This window comes from Erinaceus europaeus, chromosome 10 (assembly GCF_950295315.1).
Source record: "Erinaceus europaeus chromosome 10, mEriEur2.1, whole genome shotgun sequence".
Taxonomy (NCBI): domain Eukaryota; kingdom Metazoa; phylum Chordata; class Mammalia; order Eulipotyphla; family Erinaceidae; genus Erinaceus; species Erinaceus europaeus.
Window position 1 is genome coordinate 105,084,721 of NC_080171.1, and position 15,914 is coordinate 105,100,634.

At 46.0% G+C, this 15,914-nt stretch overlaps 1 protein-coding gene and 1 non-coding gene across 2 annotated transcripts in view; one reads left to right on the forward strand and one right to left on the reverse strand.

The window, feature by feature from the left end:
• CFAP77 (cilia and flagella associated protein 77) overlaps nt 1–15,914 on the forward strand; it is a 186,183-nt gene that overhangs the window by 143,342 nt on the left and 26,927 nt on the right. The window contains exon 5 of the mRNA XM_007527879.2: nt 1,842–1,943. Within this exon, the coding sequence (XP_007527941.1) occupies nt 1,842–1,943 (102 nt within the window). The remainder of the gene's footprint in view (nt 1–1,841; nt 1,944–15,914) is intronic.
• LOC132541131 (small nucleolar RNA SNORA17) lies at nt 464–592 on the reverse strand. Its single transcript, XR_009552305.1, has one exon. It is a non-coding gene; the product is annotated as a small nucleolar RNA SNORA17 (small nucleolar RNA).

Consider the following 15,914-nt stretch of genomic DNA (forward strand, 5'->3'; position numbering starts at 1 on the left):
TGCTGTGAGGCCCTGAACTTGGTCAGCTGTGGATCCCCATGATTTGCGTGAACTCCTCTGGAGGATGCAGAGTAGCCTTCCAGAATTTTCCTGGTCGAATTCTTGGCATCTGCTACAAGACTGAGGATGGTGTACTGGTCTGTCTGGTAAGGTCACCACACCATTTGGTGATCAGATCTCTCAGGTGACTACTAACACCACCACTGGATACCGGACTGGTTTGTAACCTAGGCGTTGACAGAAGTCAGACATTCCATATGGTCACTGTCACAGGCTAGCAGTCACCTTCCCATTGAATGGTGAGCCATCACTCTTCATCCAGCAGGGATAAACACCAGTCTTCAGGTCACAGGGTCACCTCGAGATTTGAGGGCAGGCAGGAACGAAGGAAGAATGAGAGCTTTTACATGACAGGATTCAGGTCACCAATAAACATGCAGTAACTGGCAGGGGCACTGTGTTGAGTGTTAGACTTATCAGTCGCCCAGTGGCTCAAAGGTCAGAGCACTGGATGTAGAGCCTGTCTTCTCTCTGCCACCTAATGACACACATGTGACACAGCAGTCACATCTGTAATGCCTCTAGGGTCAGGGTATTTATTGTATTTTAATGTGAGAAAAAAAGATATCAGAGCACAGCTGAACTCTAGTTATGGTGGTGCCAAAAATTAAACGTGGCATTTCTAGGACCCCAGGCATGAAAGTCTGCTGAACAGCCACTGTGCCATCTCCCCAGTCTGTTTAACCTTATGTGGTGGGAGATGCTGGGAGTTTCAGGCCCTGCCCTTGGAAGAAAGTTGCTTCTGATGAAAGATGAAATGTAACTAGGACATATCCAGGCCTGAAACTTCTACAAGTGGGAGGTCTCGTCTGAGAAAAAGTACACAAAGCATATTGTAATTCCAATCTTTAAAAAAAAAAAAAAAACCAAATCAAACAAACAAACAAAAAACCAGAGGGGGTATATGAGCATAAAAACAAGGTCCTCAAAGTCTCAGGCACTACTCTGTTTGCTGTGAGGCTTTCCAAAGCTCCCTTGGAAACTCACCTCTGTAGGACACATACCCAAATAGTACACGGCCCCTTTATGGCAAATGCTGCTTCAGGCCCCACAAGAGTTCAAGTCCCATTCCAGGACCCAGCCACAGCAAAGACTTGCTGAATGTGTCTATTAGAGCAGGTATTGGCAGACTGGGAAACTCTTCTCCCATACTTTAAACCACTGGAAGTTGATCTTGGGGGAGTTGAGTTTTGCAACCTGCCTCTTCTTCCTCATCTTTAAAATGGGGATAGTACTCTACCACATTGAAAGAAACTTCAATGTTATGGTCTATTTCATTCTCTCTCTGCCTTTTTGTCTCTGTCTTTCCTCCTGAGTCCTCATTTGAGCCCCAAACTCCTCCTTCCTCTTCCATGGGCTGACTTGCTCCTGAGAGATAGCAGTGCTCCATGGAGTCATACATTCTTCATTTGGTCACAGTGGAGTCCCCAATAAGCACCAGCACTGTGTCAACAATGGAGGACATGACAACAATGCATAGGATGTCATTCCTGTCATCAAGGATGCTGCATAGCAGAACCCCATGTGCTCCAGAGCCAGGCCATAAATCCAGAACTATGAACTCTCCCACACCTAGTCCCAAGCTGTGAAAAGGGGCAGGGACAGGAGGGGAGATCCTGTGAAATCAAACTCTGAGATGGGACAGAACTAGAAGGAAACTGACCTGTGAGACTGCAATACTCAGAATCCAAACTTCCTACTTTGTGAACGTTTTTCTTAAGGCAGGCTTCTCCAGGATTCCACTTAACTGACAATGAACTTATTTTTCCCCTGGTCTGCAGACAGTCCTCGGGAAGCTGTATGAGACCCGGAGCAGTCAGCTGAGGAAGTATAAGCCACCTGTGAAGCTGGATGCCCCCTGGCACTTGCCTCACTTCCAGAAGGTCAGTCTCACCTACAAACTGCCCCTTCCTGAACCCAGGGCAGAGATCATTCACCTTTGCCTGTCCACCTCTAGATAGCCAGATTCTGGGGCTTCAAACCATCAGTTGTCACCACAACAATAATACTGATAGTAATGGCAATAGCTGAGCCCTTTCTTAAGGCCAGGCACTGAGCTCTGTGTATCACATGATCTCCTTGACATTGCTTATTTTAAAAAAATTATTATGAGAGTCAGGCTGTAGCATAGCAGGTTAAGCGCATGTGACGCGAAGTGCAAGGACTGGCATGGGATCCCAGTTCGAGCCCCTGGCTCCCCGCTTGCAGGGGAGTCGCTTCACAGGTGGTGATGCAGGTCTGCAGATGTCTTTCTCTCCCCCTCTCTGTCTTCCCCTCCTCTCTCCATTTCTCTCTGTCTTATCTCAACAATGACAGCATCAATAACAACAACAATAAAGCAACAAGGGCAACAAAAGGGAATAAATAAATAAATATTTAAAAATATTATTTATTGGATACAGATGGTCATAAATCAAGAGGAAAGGAGAGAGAGAGAGAGAGAGACAAGATAGCATAATGGTTATGCAAAGAGACGCTCATGTCTGAGGTACCAAAGTCCCAGGTTCCATCCCCTGCACCACCATAAGCTAGAGCTGAACAGTGCTCTGGTAAAAGAAGAGGAGAGGAGAGGAGAGATGAAAACAGGAGAGGAGAGGAGAGAGAGAGAGAGAGAGAGAGGGAGAAAGCAAGAACAGCACTGCTTCACTACATGTTAAAGCTTTCCCTCTGAAGGTAGGGCTGGGGGCTCAAACCTGAGTCCTTGTGCATTGTAACATGTGTACTCAACCAGGTGCAACGCCACCTAGCCCCCTCCTTGACGCTTCATATGTCCTGGAGGGAGGAGCTACTACAAGTTTACAGACAGGAAATATGACCAGTGCTGATAGTGGCACACTTGGACTAAACTTAGGCTGTCTGACCTTGAATCCGGGGGTGTGCCCATTAGGGTTGACACCATCTCGGTCAAACTCCTTCTCTGATAGGGTTCATTGATGCACCAACTCTCACACTGAGACTTGACAAGTACAAGACAGATCCCTGCCACCAGAGCTAAACCAGCAGGCTGGCATCCCTGGGGTAATGGAAGCAGCTGTCTGCTGGGGACTGGTGTTCTAGTCACCTGGTGATCTAGGACCCACCATGTCTGGCCTCAGAACTGCAGGACTGCTCAGTGGCCCCATAGCAATCAAGATGAAGATTCAACTTGGACAACTGTTGGCAGGGGAAGAACAAAGCCAGTGCCTGATACATTGTACAGAGCAGGGGAACTGAATGATTTGAGAATAGGCATCACATTGGGGAGGGGGGACTGTGGTTGTCCAACTCTAGCCCAGCAAGCCCCTTTAGGGAACCACACGGGACGTGCCTGCCCAGCAGACAGCTGCACAGAGCAGTGTTTCTGGCCTGGCCTGGCCGCTGTGTTGAGTTAAACTGTAATTTAGACAATGAAGGGGCTGGTGCCTTCCTGAGCCTAATCCAATCGAACAAGCCGCTGAGTTTCACCAGAGAAACCTGCTTCATCCCCTTGATGCGGCATCTCATGTCCTACCTCAGTGGCCTCCATCAGCAAGTGTCAGTGAACATTTGCCCTGCCGTCTGTCAGCCTGCACTGTCTCTGTGCACATGAGCATGGCTGGGTGAGGGGCAGGAAGTGTAGGGAGGCATCTCTGTGGAGCTGTGTTATACACTCCTCCAACCTGGCTTCTGCAGACCACTTACTGCTCGTATCCCTGTCTCTTCATTTCCTGCCATTTTTTAAAACATTTATTTATTTATTCCCTTTTGTTGCCCTTGTTTTATTATTGTAGTTATTGTTGTTGTTGATGATGTCGTTGTTGGCTGGATAGGACAGAGAGAAATGGAATGAGGAGGGGAAGACAGAGAGGGGGAGAAAAAGATAGACACCTGCAAACCTGCTTCACTGCCTGTGAAGTGACTCCTCTGCAGGTGGGGAGCCGGGGACTCGAACCGGGATCCTTATTCTGGTCCTTGCGTTTTGCTTAACCTGCTGCGCTACTGCCCAACTTCCCATTTCCTGCCTTTTTAACCACATCATACATTCTCCCTCTCCACTGCCCCACCTCTTGCCCTCCCTTCCTCCCCATCCCTCTCTGTCTCTTTCTAAAAAGTAAAATCTACCCACAGATACCAGGCAACAGACAGGGAGGGCATAGCTAGGAAGAGGCCTCCAACACCTTTGCCCAGGTAGTTTCTGTTTTCTGGGTGTTTGGAGCACCTGTCACTGGAGATATCATTGGGGGTGAAAGTGAAGGTGAGTGTGGTGAGTCCAAATGCAGAAATCAAGATATGCATGGCCATTTCCAAATGGTCAGCTGATCTCGAGTCTCTCCCAGTCTTTAGACTGTTTCAGTGAAATAGTGTCATGAACAGCAGGCCTTGGTGCTGCCATTTATGAGAGTGACAATGATTTGGTTCGGATCAGACATCCTCACTCCTTTCCAAAAGAACAGGCCAAGAGGGTGAGCTTTCCTTCTCTGGTCTGTCTGCTGCATGGGCCCACTCTGCATTTATGGCCTTCAAGCTACAAATTCACCAGAAGGAGACTAGAGTTGACAGGACACTTTTCCTCTTCTCTGGGATGCTCAGGGGGTTCTGGAAGTTCAGCTGCAGGATTCTCAGAGCAGAGCCTGCGCCTCAGCCTGAACCTAGGTGTCATCTTATTCAGTCCTTCCCCTCCTACCTTAACTCCCCACCCAGAAGACTGCCCTTACCAGTGCAGTGTTCGGCCTCCTACCTGTGGGGAAATAACACCCATGGAAAATGTTTATTCCTCTCTGACTATGTGTTGGTTGTTGGGCATGGATTACCTCATAGACATGAGTCTCCATTCTGTGGAGAAGTCATGAAGGCTCAGGAAGGAACCTTCCCCAAGGGAAGGGGATTCCAGATTCAGTCCTTCTTGAGGTCCTATCTGATGGATATCTTCCCTCTGTTCCTGTCCCCACCCCAGCAGCTGCTCCACCAGCAAAGGCTCCTTTCTCTTCTTCTGGCACTTACTGCATTATAGTGAATTAATTAGACAATTAGCTGCTCCATGCTAATTTTCCCTGGGAAGTGTGAGCCCATGAGAATCATGCCTGTTGTGCCCCACCACAGCTCCAGAGCCCAGAGTGGTACCCAGCGCTGAGTGTTTGGTTTGTACATGGCTATGCAATGAATGATTGAGTGGGTGAATAAATGACTGGTATAGCCAAGAATGGTGGATGAATGTAAAAGCCTCTCCTGAAGAAATGTTTGGGAAAGATGACTGGAGGGTTCTGAACCCCAACTCCCTCTGGACCCTAAGAGAGATGAGGGAAGAATGGAAAGACACTCACAAGTAGTAAGAGGTCTAGGAGTGATTTAGAAAGGAAGAGAAGGCAGGACCATAGAAACAATGGTGTGTATATATAATAGTCAACCCATATCTATGATGTGGGGAGAACTACTGCAGTTTCCAATGGAGGGAACGGAGATATGGAACTTGGGTGATGGGAAAAGTGTGGAATTACAGCCCTGTTGTCTTCTAAGTTTGTAAATCAATATTAAATCACTAAAAAAAAAAAAAGCTTCTCATGAACCTGACGGCACCCCTTTCCACCTCACACATCCCAGTGTCTTCCATCCAGTACCCACAGATGGAGTCTGGATTCAAATGGCTGCACCCTGGGGCCCGAGTGCTCCCATCACCTCCCCTATGGAGCTGCTGCTGTCTGGACTCTGTGGCTGTTATGCATAAAGCCCTAGGAGGGTCTTTGTCTGAGCCTTGCATCTTTGCTGATCCACTGCCCCACCTCCCCACCCCCATCCCACCCCTGGCCCCGAGATGAAGGGGAAAAGCGCTTCCAAAAAAGTTGAACCTGTCACAGTGATGGATAACCTAAATGGACTCTCCCCACTCGGAACAGATGTCGCTGCTGAACTCTGTCAGAAATAATTAAACACCTTTCACATGGAAAAGCAGCAGGCAGGGGTGGCGCTGCTCCTGGGCTGGGTCAAGGCATGGAGTAACACTGGCTTTTTGTACCAACACCCCCAGCCCTCAAGGAGACAGGGACCCCCAGTTCCTACCCCAGCACCATCCAGGATTCTTTCCAGAGTCCTGAGCTCAAGAAGAAGGGAAGAAATGTCCTCTTCAGTGATATTCCTTCTGTAGGCCTTGCAGGACAGGGCTGCTGAACAGTTGTAGCCATTTTTTTTTCTTCTTTCCGTGAACAGCAATTGCCTGGCTGGGCTGTGACCTGAAGGAAGCCTGTTCTGTGGAGACATGTAGATGGTGCCACCAGCCAGCTGAGGCCCAGGCCAGTCACTCAACCTCTCTGGGTCTCTGTCTCTTCATCTGAAAATGAGGGGGTAAGACAGGATCTTGAGGGTCTCTCCCAAACTCAGTTTCCACTGGTTAGGAGTGCTTGGTAGGGGGCACACATGACTTTGGGGGTGGCAGACCTCAAGTCCAGAGGGAACTGTCAAGGTTAATAACTCAGATGTCTCCTCAGTTTTCCATTAAGGGGATGAGATGTGAGCTTATTTAGACTTCGTGCCTCTGACTGTAGGAGTCCTTGGGCTTGGGCCTGGCGCAGGTGGTGATGGATGCTCAGGGTCAGTCAGTCTGCTGTCACTGCTACTGCTTTTTTTTCTTCTTCTTTTTTTTATACTTATTTTCTTTTAATTTTTTAATATTTATTTTCCCTTTTGTTGCCCTTGTTTTATTGTTGTAGTTATTATTGTTGTTCTTGATGTCGTTGTTGTTGGATAGGACAGAGAGAAATGGAGTGAGGAGGGGAAGACAGAAAGGGGGAGAGAAAGATAGACACCTGCAGACCTGCTTCACTGCCTGTGAAGCGACTCCCCTGCAGGTGGGGAGCCGGGGGCTCGAACCAGGATCCTTAGCCGGTCCTTGCGCTTCGCTCCATGTGCCCTTAACCCACTGCACTACTTTAAAAAGTATAAAAACAGGTCTATTTATACATTCATGAGAGAGAAAGAGGGGGGGGAGAGAGTAAAACTAGAGAATCACTCTGGCATACGGGATGTGCAGGATCAAACTCAGGACCTCATACTTGAGAGTCACACCGGGTTAAGCACACATAGTAGTAAGCACAAGGACCCCACCTACAGGGGGGAATATTTCATGAGAGGTGAAGCAGGTCTTCAGGTGTCTGTTTTTCTCTCTTCCTCTCTATCTCCCCTCCCTTCTTAATTTCTCTCTGTCTTGTCAAATAAAAATAGAAATAAAAAAGATGAAAGAAAGAAAGAAAGAAAGAAAGAAGGGAGGAAAGAAGGAAGAAAAAAGCTTGTAGGGAACAGTGGATTTGTATTGCAGACCCCAAGCCCCAGGAATAACCTTCATGGCAAAAAAACAAACAAACAAAAAAAAAAACAATGAGTGGTCCGGGAGGTGGTGCAGTGGATAAAGCATTGGATTCTCAACCGTGAGGTCCCAAGTTTGGTCGCTGGCAGCACGTGTACCAGAGTAATGTCTCTCCTCCTATCTTTCTCATGAATAAATAAATTCTTTAAAAAAAAAAAAGAAGAAAAATTATGAGAGTCCAACACTTTACCCACTATGCCACCTTCCAGGTTGTACCCCACCAATTCTTACCTGTAATATGGCTTCACCTGCCTGAGTCCTGTGTCTTCTTTGTAAAGATGAAGTAGTAATGCTTTCCTGGCAGGACTACAGGGAGGATTCAACGAGACCATAGTGTATAGCACCCAGCAGAGTCATTAAGGTGATAGTAAATGGCCACTGCCACAAGGCTGGTCCTATTGATCATTAATTCATTCATTTGGTCATTCATTTCTTCATCAGCTAATGAGTGCCTCCATGCAAAGCCACTGATCAGTACCAGTTCTCAGTGTTAATGACACCCTGCTAAAGAGGGACTGCTTGACACTCACTGGTCAGGAGGTGGATAAACAGACAGGTGAACGAGCAGGTAACTGTACAGATGGGCAGCTAAGCAGGAAATTTGGAGAAGACCCACTGCCAGGTATCCATTGTTCTCAGTCTGAAACAGTCGGGGGAGATGCCTACCTCATCTGGTGGCCTCTAAGTTTGGATGTGGACACCATTGCCAGAAGGACACTCTTACCATACATCATTCTGGCTGCTCACTCTGTGCACATGCTCAGCGCTGGCTTATGGTGGTGTGGGGAATTAAAACTGAGACTTGGGTGGTCCAGGAGGTGGCACAGTGATAAAGCTTTGGACTCTCGAGCATGAGGTCCTGAGTTTGATCCCCGTCAGCACATGTGCCAGAGTGATGTCTGGTTCTTTCTTTCTCCTCCTATTTTCTCATTAATAAATAAATAAAAAGTCCTTTTTTAAAAAAAAAACTGAGACTTGGGAGCCTCAGGCATGAAATTATTTATTTTTTAGTAAATAGATATTTTTTAGTATCTTTATTTATTTATTAGACAGAGACAGCTAGAAATTTAGAGGAAATGGGTGATAGGGAGAGAGACAGGGAGACACCTGCAACACTGTTTCACCACTCACAAAGCTTTCCACCTGCAGGTGGGGATCAACCCAGACCCTTGTACATTGTAATGTGTGCTCAAACCCAGACCCTTGCACACTGTAATGTGTGCTCAACCAGGTGCACCATCACCCAGCCCCTATATTTTATTTATTTTATATTAATGAGAGTCAGATACTGAGAGAAAGAAAAAGAGCAGAGCACTGCTCAGCTCTGGTTTACAGTGGTGCTGGGGATTGAACCTGGGAGCACAGTCTCAGGCATGAAAGTATTTTGCATTAACCATTGTACTGTCTCTCCGTCCCTGAAATTCTTTTTTTTTAAGACTTTATTTATTGATTGATGAGAAAGAATCAGACATCACTCTGGTACATGTGCTGCCAGGGATTGAACTCAAGACCTCATACTTGAGATTCCAATACCTATCCACTGTGCCACCTCCTGGACCACCCTGAAAGTCTTTTGTTTTACCACTATGCTATCTCCCTCACCTTAATACACATATCTTTAGCAAAAAAGAAAAAAAAGAAAAAAAAGAAAAAGAAGGGGGGAGGAGGAGAAAGAAGAGGAGGAGAATGAAGAGAAAAAGAAAAGAAAAACAAAACAAACAAATTTCCCAGACCCTACCTGGGCAGGTGCTAGACTCCAGCTTGCTCACAATGGCCCTCTTCAGGCTGCTGGGAGAAGGGACTAATACTTGCTCCCCCCTCTGCTCTCTGATATGACCTAGATTGAACTGCTTGCTCTATGGTACCTAACATTTAGCAAAGAAAAACAGATTGTTGTTCTTTTTTTTTAATAAATTTTTTAATATTTATTTTATTTTCCCTTTTGTTGCCCTTGTTGTTTTTTATTATTGTTGTTGTTATTGATGTAATCATTGTTAGATAGGACAGAGAGAAATGGAGAGAGGAGGGGAAGACAGAGAGTGGAGAGAAAGACAGACACCTGCAGACCTGCTTCACCACTTGTGAAGTGACTCCCCTGCAGGTGGGGAGCCGGGGGCTCGAACTGGGATCCTTATGCTGGTCCTTGTGCTTGGCGCCACATGCGGTTAACCCCCTGCACTACTGCCCAACTCCAAGATTGTTTTTCTTCTTCTTTTTTTTTTTTTTTACATTTTTTAATTATCTTTATTTATTGGATAGAAACAGCCAGAAATTGAGAGGGAAGGAGGAGATAGAGACACCTGAAGCCCTGCTTCACCACTCGCAAAACTTTCGTCCTGCAGGTGGAAGTCATGGGCTTGAACCCGGGTCCTTTCGCACTGTAACATGTCACTCAACCAGGTGCGCCACCACCCAGCCCCAAGATTGTTCTTCTTTTAAAAAGGATTGTCAGGAGTCAGGTAGTAGCACAGTGCAAGGACCAGCGTAAGGATCCCGGTTTGAGCCCCCGGCTCCCCACCTGCGGGGGAGTCGCTTCACAGGTGGTGAAGCAGGTCTGCAGGTGTCTGTCTTTCTCTCCCCCCTCTGTCTTCCCCTCCTCATTCCATTTCTCTCTGTCCTACCCAACAGCAATGACATCAAGAACAACAATAATAACTACAACAATAAAACAAGGGCAACAAAAGGGAAAATAAATAAATATTTTTAAAAAGGATTATCAGTGATAATGGACTGGAGACAGATAATTGAAGTGAGTGCCCCCAATATTTATGGTTTTTCTATCACTAATAAGGTGTTTGAACTCTCAAGTATGAGGCTCTGAGTTCAATCCCTAGAATCACAAGTGCCAGAGTGATACTCTAGTTTTCTCTCTATATATATATATTTTTCTCCCCTACCCTCATAAATAAATAAGTAAACCTTTCTTTTAAAATTATCTTTATTTATTTATTGGATAGAGACAGCCAGAAATCAAGAGAGAGGGAGAGACAGAGAGACACCTGCAGCCCTGCTTCAGTACTCGCAAAGCTTTCCCCCTGCAGGTGGGGACAGGGGGCTTGAACCTGGATCTTTGTGCATTGTAACATGTGCACTCAACCAGGTGCGCCACCATCCAGCTCCAGCTCCAATCTTTTTTTTTTTTTTTTTTTTTTTTTTTACTAAAAAGAGTGTCTCTGCCTGCAGAGGGGACACAATGAATAGTGAAGTAGGTATGCAGGTGTTTATCTTTCTCTCTCCCTCTTTATTTACCCCTCCATTCTGAATTTCTCTCTCTCCTATCAAATAATTAAAAAAAAAAAAGTAAGAAGAATCTGTACTGTATGACCGTATTTGGATAGAGGTGTGTGTCCATTACTATAAGATGGTGCCCAAGAACAGACCCACAGGATGGCCCCTCCTCCCCCAATGGCAGCAGTGGTAACTCCTAGAGTGGGGAGGTGACTGACTTTCACTTTCTCCAGCATCCTCTTCTGCATTGTTTGAATTTTGACCATCACTGTGTACCACTTATATATGAGGGTGGAACAACAGGCTACACCATACAGCCCAGTTGTGCAGTTGGCTGTGCCCTATAGATTTGTGCAGTTACTACGGCATTCACACAACAAAATCACTGAACAGCACTTCTCTCAGAATGGATCCCACTCTGCAGTGACACTTGACTGTATATGAGATACACAAACTCCATAAGGCTATTTCTACAAAAAAATTAAAATGTATTTTGGATGCTGTTCCAGGGAATGAACCCAGGGAATTGAGTGCATATAATACTGTGGACTTGCTTCTTCAGCCCAACTGTAATTCTCTATATTTAGAGAGGAAGAGAGAAGGAGAGAAGGGGGTGAGAAGGAGAGGCATCAAAGCACTACTCCACCACCCATGGAATTCATTCAGTGCTCCCATGTGGTGCCAGAGATTGGACCCAGGGCCGCATGCATGGTAAGATGTATATTTTACCAATGGAGCCATCTCCTGGGCCCCTCTGAAGATATTTTTTAATATTTATTTATTTATTTATGTATTTATTTATTTATCAATGAGAGGGATAAGAGGAGAGAGAAAGGACCATACATCACTCTGGTACATGTGCTGCCAGGGATTGAACTCAGGACCCCATGCTTGAGAGTCCAACCCTGGCACAGTATAACACTGTGCCACTTCCCAGAACACCTGAAAATGTTTTTTTTAACAAGATGGAGACTCCTTCCTTGGTTGCTGGTTCCAGTGTCCAACCCTGGTGCTGCCTATTTCTCCTGATGGCCGCCCAAAATACTCCTATGCTGCTGGCCAGGCTTGCTTTGTCAGACTTGTATTCCCTCAGGATAGAGCTCAGAACCAATACTCCACTTCTAGAGTGAAGGCAGTTGGCTGCCCAAGTCCAGATTTTGCTGTCCAAGTTTATATTTTAATTGGAGATACTCCCCCCTCCCCCTTCATACACACACACACACACACACACACACACACACACACACACACACACACACACACACACAGCCCTTGTCTCTCTCCTATGGTACTGATACCCACTGACATTACATAGTCATTCAGTCACTAAAGTATTAACAAATTGACTATATTTTCATTTGGCTTTTGGGTTCAGCCCCACTGCTTTAGAATAATGGCCCAAGCTATTAAGCTAACAGTTTGATTTACAAGCTCTTGTGCCCCAAAGTGCAAGGATAAGTCTCCTCTCTTTGTGGAAGACTAACCCTGCCTCTGGTCTCCTGAGCCCCCCAGCTCCCTAATAGAACAGGAGACACTGAGGGGGAAAAATCAGCAGTCAGCCAAGCAGTGACACCCAGAGATGCTGCTGATTAGTGAAAGCTGTTGAATCTAAGAAAAGGATTTTCTTCTACACCTTTAAGCTCTCTTACAAATCATAGCTGGCTGCAAAGTTAACTCCCTGTTAAACCCCCAGAGCGGACGCTTAGCCTGTCCAGCCTTCTGTTTTTGCCACCTCTCCAAAGGGTGCACACAGTTCAATTAAGATGGGCCATTCTCTGCACAAGTGTGCTTAGCTCCAAAGTCACTTTTTCCAGATCCAATAGGGTATATTCCTACTCCTCTACCCCACCAGCAATGTATTTTAAGAATACCACCACTTTTTTGCATCTAAATAAAACCCAGCTCCAAATGCTGTGAAGGACAGTAAGGAATGGGATGTGTCACATATAAAAAAAGGGGGGGACAGTAAGGAGAATGATTCAGTGGCCCCATGCCTTTGACATTTCTACCCTAAATCTGGTTACCCCCTATTATAAATCAGATTAGTATGCAGAAGGGCTTCTGGAGGCATAGAAGCAGGGGCTTAATTGGCCTTACATAACCCAGCACCTTTGCGGGACCTAATTTTTAGGTGCCTGCTCATGAGGTGACACTGCTGTTCAAATAGTGGCAAGTCACAAATAGCCAGAGTTGCAGCTCTGGGAGCAGGGACAGGCAGGAAGGGGGCAAAGGGAAAAGAGAGGGCGGTCAAGTAGCTGGAGTAGCATGAAAAGTCGCAGCAAGGAGAAGCAGGGTCAGGTAGGGAAGTCCAGGGCATATGTGACAACCACAGGGGATGGGGTGACTAGCACAGGACCAGCCCTGTAACCTGGGGGCCCCAGCTTGATTGTTCCCTTCAGCCTTCCAGCACCTGGGAATTTTTAGTTTAATTTATAAAGCTCTTCTCCCCTGGTCCTCCACCCCCAAGGGAAATATTTCAAATTTTGTGATGAAAATCAACCAGGAAATAGAGTAAGGCAGCTTATTTTGGTATTAGGCATATATTTCTAATCTCTAGAGACAGCTGACATTTCATGCTGAATTTCAAGAGTTGGTGGGACTTTGGGGGTCCTCCATCTCCTTCTGGCTTATTCCCAAGAGAGTAAGTCCTCAGTAATTTAAAATAAAATCATCCTTGGGGGTTGGGCAGTAGTGCAGCAGGTGAAGCGCATAAGGATCCTGGTTTGAGCCTCCAGCTCCCCACCAGCAGGGAGGTCACTTCATAAGTGGTGAAGCAGGTCTGCAGGTCTCTCTTTCTCTCCCCCCTCTGTCTTTCCATCCTCTTTCGGTTTCTCTCTGTCCTATCTAACAACAGCATCAATGGCAACAATAACAGTAACGACAACAAGGGGAAAAAATGGCCTCCAGGAGCATTGGATTTGTAGTGCAGGCACCGAGTCATAACAATAACCCTGGAGTCAAAAAGAATAAATAAATAAAAATAAAATAAAATAATAAAATCGTCCTCGCTTGAGGAGGAGTTTGGGTTAACTGTCACCTCTGGAGCAACTTCCCTAATGTCTGTCAGTCTCTCATTTCCATGTGTCCCCTTGTCAGTGGTCTCTGTCTCTAGGCACCAATGCAGTTGGTCTCTGTGGTGGGATCCAGAGCTGCCTAGCAAAGAGCCAGCAGACTGCTCTGAAGGTGAATAGCACGAGATGATCTACTCTGATAAACTCAGCCTTCATTTGAATTACGCTTTGTCAAAAATGTAAGTGAGACGAATCAATAGACCTGCATCCATATATCTAAAAGCCAGAAGCAATGAACATACCTTCCTGGCTCCACTCAGAGAGACAAATCCACTGGAATCAGATAGCATCCACTGGGGAGAAAGTAAGGTGACAAGGTGTTTTTTCTGGTCTCCTCTCTTCCCTTCTTCAAAGATGTTCTGGGGTGTGATGCTTTAGAGCGGAGCATAAAAATGTGGTTACTTTCACTTCAGTCCAGTGGCTGCAAATACAGAAGGAAGGACACCCAAGAAGTTATCCTGAAGATGGTTCCCAGTTGGCAGCACTGACCTCACCAATGACTCACACATCTAATCACTTAGTGAGGTGCTGGACTACATGCTTCCATCAACAATTGCCTTTCCTCTCAATAGTTTCCATTACCCTCAGTAACGGAACCAAGTCACATAGTCTCATAGGTGGGGATGCTAAAGCTTGGAGAGTTAGAGTTAGCAATGTTCATAGTTACCAGGTTGCAGAGCAGGAGCTTGGGCCCTCTTGAATGCCTGCCGCTGGGCCATGGGTTCTGGAAAAGCCAGTCAATATTAAAGACCATTAATTGAAGTCAGGGTCCAGTGGGGGCTAAGTGCAGGACCTGGGAAGGGAAATGAAGGGCAGCCAGGAACTCAGGTTTTTATAGCTGTCCAGAGGGTCTTGGCCAGCCCTGCTCTGGCTGATTTAAACTCTTGCAATAAACAGAACTTCCCTCTGTCTTGAAAGCCTTTACACCCTGATAAAGTCTCTGAGCATCTCTTAACTGCATGTTGACCCCCCAGGCTAAAGAGAAAAGAGGCCACTGATTAGAGGTTCATGCACAGCGGCACAGAAAGGCAACAGGCAGAGACATAACAGAAGGGCTGAGTCACATAGACCAGCTTCTGGTCTTAAGTCTGCCCCCAAATCTGTGAAGTGAGATGACATTAGAGAGGGCAACAGCATGTGAAGCACTGGCATGGGCCTAACCAGGAGAAGGCCATGGAATAAAAATGGAATCTGTGGAACAATACAACTTCTGGGTTGGATGGGGCTATGGCTTCTGAGCTTTTTGGTGAATGACCTCAGGCTGTACCTGAGGTCCTTTGAGGAGAGTTCTAAAATGTAGATTCCATGGCCATATTCGGTACCCAGACCCCAGTAGGATTGGAGTAGCCACAAAAGCTACATTTTCAGCAAGTGAACCTTCCACCCCCTCCAACACAGACACACACACACACACACACACACACACACACACACCCCAGATTCCTAGGTCATTGTCAAATTATCCTGCATAGTTCTGTTTAAAATAAAAACTCATTGTGGCAAGTGGGAACACTTTCATATTATTTTGTATGAAGCAGGTGGGGGCCTTCCAAAGGAAACACATGTTAGAGATATGTATTTATTTATTTTTTATTTGTAAGAAGGAAACATTGAATGGTCTGGGAGGTGGCGCAGTGGTAAAGCTTTGGACTCTCAAGCATGAAGTCCTGAGTTTGATCCCCGGCAGCACATGTGCCAGAGTGATGTTTGGTTCTTTTTCTCTCCTCCTATCTTTCTCATAAATAAATAAAATCTTTAAAAAAAAAAGGAAACATTGACTAAACCATAGGATAAGAGGGTCCTACACACAGGATAAAAGGTTCCACACAGTTCCTACCACCAGAACTCTGTATCCCATCCCCTCCCCTGATAGCTTTCCTATTCTTTAACCCTCTGGGAGTATGGGCCCAAGATCATTGTGGGATGCAGAAGGTGGAAGGTCTGGCTTCTGTAATTGCTGGAGAAATGTATTAAATCATACTAAGAATGATGAACTTATATTCTAGACCACTAGAACAAAACATTATAGAGACTGGGTAGCTTAAACAACAGACAATTATTCTTTCTGTTCTGGAGGCTGAGTCGCAAGATGAGGATGACAATATGGTCAGATGCTGGTGAGGGCCCTCTAGCTGGCTTACAGATAGCCATTTTCTTACTGTGTTCTCACAGCTTGAGGAGGAGTTTGAAAGAGGGGGGCTGAGGAGAGAGAGAGAGAAAAAGACAGAGAGAGAGAGAGAGAG